General features: G+C 34.2%; 1 protein-coding gene across 6 annotated transcripts in view; it reads left to right on the forward strand.

Annotated features, from left to right (window-relative positions):
* Positions 1–375: 375 nt before the first annotated feature.
* Positions 376–10,755, forward strand: part of ETV1 (ets variant 1) — a 133,992-nt gene continuing 123,612 nt past the window's right edge. For 2 of the 6 annotated variants that reach the window (XM_012650280.1, XM_012650282.1), the window contains exons 1-3: positions 1,316–1,390; positions 2,183–2,270; positions 3,676–3,723. In XM_012650280.1, coding sequence (XP_012505734.1) covers positions 1,346–1,390; positions 2,183–2,270; positions 3,676–3,723 — 181 coding nt within the window. In that variant the 5' untranslated portion in view covers positions 1,316–1,345. Of the gene's footprint in view, positions 831–1,258; positions 1,391–2,182; positions 2,271–3,675; positions 3,724–3,946; positions 4,244–10,755 lie in introns of those variants that run through there. The other 4 variants (XM_012650285.1, XM_012650284.1, XM_012650281.1 and 1 more) reach the window with 3 other exon arrangements.

Here is a 10,755-nt window from a genome sequence, read left to right on the forward strand (position 1 = left end):
TCCCAGTTCTACCTCCCAGCACGACCTCTCCTAATAAGCAATTCCTCTGCTTCTCCTAGGTGCTTTCCTCATAGATTATTTATTTTCTTGTCCCGTGAACGATAGGATAGAATTTTAGTTGAACATGGCTGTTAAAAAAAAAAAATGTTTTGATAAACCAAATGTGGTGATGGGTGTTGAAAAAAGGGAAAAGAACTTGGGCCAAAAGCTTAGGAGGAACGGGAATGACAGCGAACGAGAGAGAGCGCGAGCGGGGCTCCTGGTCCACGGGTCAGGGTACAGGCGCTGGACATGTTTGGGGACGGGAGAGTAAGGCGGTGCGGGCTTTGAGGGTCGCGCTTCGGCGTCTCTACCTGAACCGCACAACAGTGCTGGAAGGAAGTCAGCCCAATAGTGGACCAAACACACCAGTAATGAGAAGTGGCGACTGGATACACATGATTTCACTATCCCCTGGAGCCTTAACAATAAGCTGAGGGTTAGGGAGGAAGTCGACTTCCTCCGTGGCGTTTGCAGGCTGCGGACCCCGCGCCTGCCGGCTGCGCACCCGCTAGGGCACAGGGGCAAGCGAGACCCGCGGGAAGGGGCAGTAAGCCGCCTGATTGACAGCCCGAAATCTGATCTTGTGAAAGAGACGCGGAGCCAATGGGAGGCAGCGATCCATCAGTTTGGATTGGAGGCCCCTGGAGGAGAAGTAGAGGAAAAACCACCGAATTGAGCTCTGTCAGAGGAGCTTTCGGCTTCCAAGGGGGAAGTGCTGGGCAATAATTAATGTTTTTATTAAATTTGGAGGGAATTTTTTGCAGCCGTTCGCCTAGCGTGGCCTTCAGGTGGGTCTTTCCAACAACTTTTTATGTCTCTCCAGATAATTGCATGGTTGTGGGTCGCAAAAACTATCCTTATGAAAGAGGTGTCTCCGTCTCTTTAGTCCCGTTAGGTGCAAAGCAAGTCTCGTTGATCGCCATTGCTAGTTTTGCACACGTTTGCGAATCAGAGCTGCCCGGGGTACACCGACCGCGCAGGGAAACATCGAGAGTGTAAATAAATACATCGCCTCTTGTTCGGATTTTTGCTACTACCGAAAATATGTAAATTGTGAACTCTCTTGGCTCTCTTTGGATCCAGGTGAAGGAGGCGGTGTAGGGAGGGTTATTTTTGTGAATGGGACTGTCGGAGGGTAATTAGCTATGCAAATTCAAGAGCTTCATTCATGATTTTTTTTTTTTTTAAGTCTAAAAGCCATCTTGTTCCCCTCTAGGTTGATAGAAGTCCAGATCCTGAGGAAATCTCCAGCTAAATGCTCAAAATATAAAATTCTGAGCTGAGATTTGCGAAGAGCAGCAGAATGGATGGATTTTATGACCAGCAAGTGCCTTACATGGTCACCAATGTGAGTGATCAGTTTGAAAGTTGCTGTTTATAAACTTGACTCCGACGGGGGTGGGGAGAAAGAGAAGAAGGGAGGGGGTAAGGGGGTTGGGATTGCAGATACTTATCTGCTTTGTTGCCACTGTAGGGCGACTCTGCTTCTAGAAGCCCAATCTTCAAAATGAGCTTACCTTTCAGTGATTTGGATAAGGCATAGTTTTGTTTTTAAGCCCCCTTTTTTTCTGATTAAAGTGCCCAAGATGAGTGGAAGAGGAGATGGAGGGCAGCAGCAGCTGCTGCACTCAAAGTTTTTGGCTGGGTTTGTCTGCCACATTGAAAAGAATGAAGTTGAGACAAATGCTGACACTTTTTGTTTATATGGGGTGTTTTTGTTTTTTTTTTTCTCATTTTCTTTTTTTTTTTTTCATTTCTCCACTCTTTTTGCTTATTGGGGGGCTGTCCGAGAGAGAGTAAAATTCACTGTATTTTAATCTAACGTTGATCCAGCCTATAAACAACTTTAAGTGTAATTGCTTAATGTTGTTTTGATGCTGAGATAACATGTCTGTATGACTGACAAATAGTAGTGTGTTAGGATCGGCACTGGGAAACAATTCTCCCTGGCTGTTAAATTCTCAGCATAAGCTTTCACTGTCAAATAAATGCAGAAAATGAATATTAGAATTGATACTATGACCTTTTATTTTTCTATTCAGAAAGAGGATCCAGTAGACTTATGTATGCATGTTTTTTTGTGTGTGTGTGACATCTGAGGATTACATTCTTTTAAAGGATTTTATCTTTCCCTTTGTAGAGTCAGCGTGGGAGAAATTGTAACGAGAAACCAACAAATGTCAGGAAAAGAAAATTCATTAACAGAGATCTGGCTCATGATTCAGAAGGTGAGGTTTGATTTTGGGCTGAATCCCCACTCTTTACCTACACTCTCCACCCTCATAAAGAACAGGAACACTTCGATCTTATCCTAAAAATAATAAACTTTGAAATTACTGAATTTAACTAAGACTTTTACTTGGAGCAATTTACATAATGTAACAGTTTGCACTAGAGAATATTTTATAGCCCTGTCACAAACTAATGAAAGAAGGAAATAAAAAACTTAACAGTGACATCCTTCTTTTAATCATTCTTTTGTGTTTAAATACCCCTGTCCATATGGAATATAACTAATCTCAGACACTAAGATAACAATTTAAAAATACCTAACACAGTGGGACAAATTCATCAGCTATGTACACTGCTTGCTTTTTTCTGTCTACTTCAAGTTAAACAATATTAATGATTGATTTCCCATCCCGTTTACACTAAAACCATATACTATTATCACAATTTTTATGGGTAATTTTGATGACCACTTTGTGAGGTCTTAATATCTTGTTTATAGAGCTTAAAGTATTCACTGAATCATACTTAGGGCCTAATTAATAATTATAATACTATTTGGGAAATTAGGTTGCAGATTCTTTTTATGAACTGTTGGTAGGAGGTCAATATATTATAAATTACTTCAGCCTTATGGGGGCATTCATAAAAAACTTAATATACTTACATTTAATTATCAAAGTTCAGTTTGCAATTTTAATTAGCTATACTGAATTCTGAAACTTCCTCAAATCTTCATCCTTATTGGACACCTCCCTCTCTCTCCAACATGACAATACACAGTTTTGAACTTGATAATAACATGGTACCAAGGAATTATAAGTCTTTGACTTTTGTAAACCTACTCATGTAGAAATTTTCCTCTAAAAACTTGTATATAGTTTCTTTTAGTTTTGACACATTAAACTTGAAAACATAGTACTTTGAAAATTATATCATGTCGTGTTATTTCTTTTATATAAGATCCAGAAGATATCAATAAAATGCTTTTCAGTCTTTCTAATCTCTCCCCTAGTACTATTTTAGCAAGAGTGGAATATATTTAAGAAAAGTTTTCCTGAATAGACACACCTTCATCTCAGCCCTTTTTTGAATCCTGGTGTATGTGTGTTGCTTGTTATGCCAGAGCTTATTTATTAAGCCGTGTGTTAAAAAGGGGAAAGAAAAGATGATTGACTTTATTATTTATTTGACTAAAAGAATTTCTTAAAGTGTTGCTTAATAGGCAGCAAAAGGAGGCAGGATTATTGAGATATTTAAGTTATGAATCCTATTTTCTTTTTATATTGACTCCCTCTCCTCAATTAAGTTGCTGTTTAATACCAATTTCATGATAAACATTTTCACTTAATGAAGACGAAAGATTTGCAAATCTTATGTTTATGTCTTTGACTTGTTTTTTAGAACTCTTTCAAGATCTAAGTCAATTACAAGAAACATGGCTTGCAGAAGGTAAGGCAAAAATTGCTTTAAAAGAGGGGAAAAACGACTCTAGAAGGAGAAAAAAAAGTCCTGAACTTGCTGTCTTAATGTTCAGCCCAATTAATTGAGCTCTAAAAGAGCCACCTCATGTGTCATGCATACATTAGAGCCTCTGATGAGTTTGTCTTTGGGGACTCTGGGGCTGTACTACCCAGTGTCATCACAAATTACCAGGAGAAATTGCTTCCAGCTCACAATCACATCTGCTTTTGGCAAGAACTAATGCACCAAGACTTCAAGTTCTAAGCCTCTGTTCAGATTTTAATTGCAATTGATCAGGTTTATATTATTGTACCTCCAGAGACCTCCTAGAGCCAGAACCCGGCTGGCTTGCTGTTTCCTTTAGAGCAGCGCATATCATTATTTGGTGTTCTGGTGGAGGACTTTTCTGATGGCAGAAATTAGTTTCTCTGGGTTCATCAGGACGGGATGCTTCAAGATTTAAGTGCAAGTGTCTTCTTTCCACCTTGCTCACAACACAGAACGTTAGGTGTGTATCCAATACTTAGGAAATCTATGGGTTTAAAATAAATCTTTGGGGGATTTGAAGATTTTTTTAATGTTTTCTATGTGTTACTATTCATGTAATATTTGTTGAAGTTAACCTTTGCTATTTTGTCACTTTTATTAAGATTTATTTAATATAGTAAGGAGAAATTTAAAGGCATTACTTTTATTTTGGGTCATTTTTTGGTAAAATTTTCTGGTGCAATCTATTATATCTTTTATTGTGTGCAACTTTATTTATAGGAATAAAGAGATACTGCTTCAGTAAAGCTTTATGCAACTTAAGAAATGCCTAATATTGAAATTTTTCTTTTGGATTTGGCAATAAAAATGTGAAATATTAATTTTATGATGTGTTTTGTGGAAAACACAAAGAGAAAATTGTAGATATTTAAGCATTGAGTGTAATTGTGTTATTTGTGTGTTCACATTATTAGGGAAACAGGCAAGTTTTGGAACAGATTTTTAAGATGGTTAAAAGGAGAGAGGGGGTCTCTTTAAATGGAACCCAGGTGTTGTACCTACTTTGAGGCTGTCCGATGTGTTTTATCTGGTGGTCTTGAATGCAGTTGATCAAGTTGATGTTAGCATGTACAATAAATTTCTTTGTTTTGCTGGTATTCTAGTTCTCCGAAGAGCTTTTGCAATCTTTATCAATCTTTTAAGTTAAATAGCTTTCCTAAGAGTCCTTTGAAAGGGTGATTGTGTTTGTATTTTAATGAAAGGTAGGTATTAGTGCAAGTTTTGGTTATATTTAAAGGTCATTTTGTTTGTCTCTGTAAATGAAACTTATTGCAATAGATTACTTATTATTGCAACATAAGCCATACATTGAAACATAACTTTTTCATGAAAAATTTGCACAGAGGTTCTTGTACTAACTTTTTGTCTATTAGTTTTGCAATGTTGAGGGTTGTGAGGACATTACTTTTATGAAGAAATTTATTCGCTTATCCAAAATAGCTTAAAATATCTATTTTAATTGTTCTGGAAGATTTGTTGGTTCTTAAGATGTTTAAATCTCATTGATTCCAAGTCAGTGCACTTGCTGGCAGATTTTGAACGTGCATAGCAACTCTGTTTCTGGAATTTTAAAGTGTAGAATCTGTGACAGACTCTTACTATTTTATAATCAGTTTCGGTACATTTTTTTACTTTTGACTTGTTTTGTGTCTTATAGCTCGAATAAGTGATTTTAATAATTTATCCAAGTTTATCTTTTAAAACTCTGCAGAGAATAGTTTTACCCAGGATTATTAACATACCTGGAAATAAAATCTGGAGACTTAGCTTTACATAAAATCAATTTAGAAAATGACAGATGTATTTGGAGAAACGTGGACTTTTACTTGGAAAAGAATTTGTTAGCCTAATTAAGTTCAGGAATTAATTGTAAGTGTTTTGTTGAATACCCAGGTGGGCTATTATTTACAAACCATGGATAAGATTGCATTTTAGAATAATTTAAACATTTTCAAAATAGTTTACATTAGTTTGTCTAATCATATAAGCAAAAAGTTGTTATCGTGATGTTTAGAAATCTAATAGTGAGAAGAGAATTTTCTACTACTTGTTAATAGACTTTTTTTTATTTAGCAATTAAATACAGATATTTTATTTTGCACTAACATTTTAACTTGAGACCTATCCCACGTCTTGAACAATATTAGCTAAGAAGAGATTCCCCAAATTACCCTAGTTTATTTGTAGCTAGATTTGTCCATTTATGTTCTTCTGGACATTCAGAAATTAAACCATTGCCAAATTGGCAGACTGTGAACCGTTTACATATTTCTTTTCATAATGCTCCATAGCCAAGAAAGTGACCATGGAATTTTAAGACATTTTGACCCTTTTAAAAAAGATCATTGGCAATTAACCAAGTTTCTCCCATGAGTTAGAATCCCACTGGGAAGTTAAAAAGGTCTAAAAATTTTATTAAACACGAGAGTCAAGTTAGTTATAATGTGTAATATGATAGTCATGTTTTAAAAAAAATTATAAAAGTCCCTAAATACTTGGGAAATGATATATCTTGGCATATATAATTTGGTTTTTGCTGTAAGAATTTTTGCAAATTTGACCCAAATTTGGTTTGGTTTTTGCAACATATGGATTAGTCATGGGTAAATTATTATGGATTATGAAATGTGTTTTATTTCTAAGGGGAAGTTGGAATAGTTAAGGCAGGACTACTTAAGCGTGGGGATGGAACCAATATTTTCAATTCACTAAAGTGCTCTCTGAAAATACACTTGCGTTCTCCCAAAAAATTAATTTCCATACATGGATACCAGGATCTAAAATATGTTTGTAAAAAATGTAACTTTATATTTGTATCATTTTCCAAGTAATACTGTAGTTTAAAGGTTTTTAACATCTATGCCACGATTTAAAATAATCACCTTTTTCTGAAGAAGATTGAAAAGCTAATGTTTTAGTGATCACAGTAGCAGTTAAAAAAAATCAGAGAATATGCCTATTTTAAATTTTGTCATAGCTACTTTATATTATAATTTTACTATGTACAATTCTCTATTGATTCTTTGTATTTTGAATTAGATTGCTACTGACAGAAAGGCAATTGTGATTATTTGATCTCATGAAATAGTGAGTTCAAATATCAATCTTATCAATATTATGGCAACGTCTTATTCTTAACAACCTAAAAGTCATAGTTAAAACGGAACCTCTTCTGTGTGGGGGACAAAAATAGAAAGATATAAAAAAATTGAGTTAAGAAAGCATTGCATTCTTCTAAACTTGCTTATTAAAGCTTACCTACTAATACAACTTAAAGAGAAATAATAAATTTTAGCATATATCTAATTTAAATACATAGCTACTCTTTTGACTGTTATTTTGTTGTCGGTCTAGATGTTCTTTCGGGTTCCCTTTCATCAGTAATATTAAGGAGAAAGTCAACAGTGATTCCCCGTCATCAGTTAAAATGTTTTTCAATGGTGTTGTAATAAGTCAAGTTTAATGCTGCCGCCACACTTCGAGTCAAAGTTTTATCTCCAAGAACAACCTTCCTACACCAAAGGTTATTACCTCATGCAAATAGGTTTTTTTTCCTTTTGGTATTATGTGACCTTCAAATAATAGTCAAGTTGACTTAAAAGTAGAGATGGCATTACTTTCTCTTCAATTCACTTCATTGGCTGATGCTAAATTTATATTAGAAGTCATTTTTTATGATGTTTCTTAAATAATATATGCTATTGTTACTCACTATGTAGAATATCATCCACAATATACAATAGTCATAATACACTCATTTTTATTTTTCAAAAATTCTACTGTTTCTTTTTTAAATGGGACATAAAATTGGGTATGTTCTCATCAATTTTTTTCCCCAATGTAGTTCGGTAAGGAGTAAAGGCTTTAAAAACTACATTCTTTTATGTGGTTACATAAGACAAGAATTGAGAATTGAGCATTAAATGATAGAAGTCCATACAATTTCTTAGAATTGAGCAACAGTCATTTCACGTGTTGTGGGAGTAGGGGAGGCACCACCCCTCTTTGTTGTACCGGGAAATAGTCTAAAACACGAAAGAAAGAGTTCCCATTTGAACTTAAAGATAGCAGATAGAGTAAGGGCATTTTATTTCTGAATCTTTATTGGAATTACATAAATGTTTTTTCATCTATCTTGTATTTACAAAATAGAAGATTTTTTTTAAAAAGATAAAAAATTAGATTTGGTGTAGCATAGGGTAGTTTTTCCAGAGGGTCCTAATAGAAGAACTATTGTTGAACTTTTCTATTTCGCTTATAGGAAATGTGTACTTTTTTGCATTTTATAGTATAACTTTAGAGAAAATATTTGGCTAGGAACAACAACTAGTTGGCTCTGAGCTTCCCCTTAAGTTTTCAAGTCACTGCAGGTCAATTTTTAGTTAAGGATTGAAGCTAATTTGAGACTCAAGACAACTAAAACTGTACTGTTTCCTTTCTTTTAGAGCATATAGAAAGAATGTCTTTATCAAGTATTAAAGGTGTTTTTGTCATGGGGAAATAGTCTCCCTTTTTGTCTGTTTAAATATGTTTATACTTCAGCATTAATTAGTGCTTTTACATTGGTACAATCATTTTAATGTTAAAAGCGGATGTGGTGTAAAACCAGGCTTAGTGGACTCATGATTATTTTGTTCCATGGCCTGTAGCTTCATTTTAGGATTAAACAGAATACCACTGTGCAAAGGTTCATTTTTCTTGTTGTTTTACTTTTATTTAAAATAAAATTTAAATTTCTTCAGAGAAATTTATTTCTAACCCTTTGATTCAAAGAGAAATGCTACAAAGTTCAGCAATAATCTACCATATTCTTAGGACAAAAAAATTTGAATAATCAGCAAGAAAAATAAAGCTTTTCTTCAATGTTTTTTTCTTTTTCCTTCCTTCTGTTTCTCTTTCCTTCTTTTCTTAGTTTTGTACATTCAAGTTTCTGTAACAAGTTACCTTGTAAACAGGATGGAATATGTATCTCTATATATGTGTGTGTATGTGTTTTATATATGTAATTTATAATATATAATATGTATAAAATTTGTCATTTATTTAAATATGTTCTTTTAAAGGATCTGAGCTCCGAGACAGAGCAATAAATTCGTGTGTTTATACTGCAAGTTCAAGTTTACTTGCTGTAGCTCTCTGGAAGGGTGTGACATGAAAAGATTGTGGTTGGGCCACATGGCTCATGCTGGACTGTGTTTTTGTGAATGGAGGCAGAACTCCAGTTCTGCCTGCTTGTCTTGAGGAATAGCTGAGGAGATCAGCTGTCTCATTCACGGGCAGAAAGAATGACTCATACATCTTCCGCCTTGTTTGGCTCCAGGTCATTGTTACAGTGGATAGAACTGGTTTTAATTAAATATTAACCCCTTTTCTACTTGACGTTAGTTTTATTGGTAATTTTTCCACTTTTTCTTAGCTTTAAAAGAAAACCCAACAGGCAATTTGTTTGTAAGAAAAGGGAATTTTTGCTTGACTGTAGCAAACCTTGGAAAATTTTTAAATGCTTAGCTTTTAAGTAAGGATTATTATTTCAATTGAAAGTTAAAAATAGGCATAAAATAAAGGCAAACTATATTTAACATTGCCCACCCCCAAGGCAATGTTAGTTAAGAAAGGATATTAAAATTTAAAAAATGAGAAATTGGTGATTCTGTGACATATATAGGTCATGATTAATATTTTTATGAATTTCTTTCCCATAATATGTATTGCTATGTAGTAAAAAGAGAGAAAGTAAAAGAACAACTTTGGATAATAATCTAGGTAAAGCAAATAGCTGAGAGTGCAGATACTACTAGCCTTTTAAAGCTGAGATCCTGAGGCTTGATGGCAACTTGTCTATTAATGTGCAATGAACTGATAGAGCTGCTCCAGCTATTACCAATAAAATCCACATGCTTAATCTTCTTGAAAGCCTTTTATTGGTCTTTTGGTATATACGTTCTCCCCTTCTCCTTTTTTCCTTTTTCCCTTCCTCTTTAATCATATAGTGTAGGGAAACATTTCCATTCCCCGAAGGTGATAATTTCAAGCATAGTTTATAATAGATAGTGGTGAAAAAAACATTTCTTTTTTAGGCTGACCTCTGTTGTTAATTTGCAGCTTTGGAGTTGGTATGGCTTGCCACAAGTTTTCAGGCAGCTGTAGTTTGCTCCTTCACAGAATTCCTCTGAATTGAAGAAAAAACAGAAATGTATGATAGGAGTGTGGCAATACTGTGTCATATTTTCCTTGCCTAGATCCAACTTATGTTTTTAGTTAACTGCTTTCCTTTTACTCTAGCTTGAAAAGAGAGGTATACTTAAGCCTTTGTCTATTTAAGTGGCATGCTGCTTCATTTGGTCTATTCAGTTTCTAAAGATTAGCTTCTGTGAAAATGTGAGTCATATGTTTTTTGTTAAAATTCTATAATATGTTCATACATAAGTGTGAAGTATTTATTCAGTATGTTAAGGAGTAAGAACAAAAATAGAAAAATTCTTATTCTTAGTCACAAATTTTACAAATTGTTAGTATGCAGCTATTTTCAGTGTGTTTGTGAGGTATAACTTCTAGATTCTTCTACTTCTAAAGTTTTGCCTTTTTTTTCTCACACATATTCCAACATACACCATACACCCATCAGTGATTTTTAGGCTGTTCTTACACTGATATATTATAGAGTTGGAAATTAATCTTAAGACACTATGAAAAAAAAAATCTGGCCTTTTGCACATTCATACCAGCGTATTCATACCAGCATATTCAATTACAAATATACTTTTGTTACTCATCAGCTATTTTTAACTATTCCTGTAAAGGGATATTACATTTTTATTAGATTCTTGTAAATGTTAGCTTTTTAAAAGCATAGTAATTGCTTTGGTTGATAATTTTGCATCTCAATAGTTAGATCTGTTTAGCTGTTGACTTAGAGGGAAAACCAAAACATGTGGAAATGATGGAAAAAATGTGCAGGATTTGAATATTTAC

The sequence above is a fragment of the Propithecus coquereli genome, unplaced genomic scaffold, assembly GCF_000956105.1.
Source record: "Propithecus coquereli isolate 6110/MARCELLA unplaced genomic scaffold, Pcoq_1.0 Scaffold318, whole genome shotgun sequence".
NCBI lineage: Eukaryota > Metazoa > Chordata > Mammalia > Primates > Indriidae > Propithecus > Propithecus coquereli.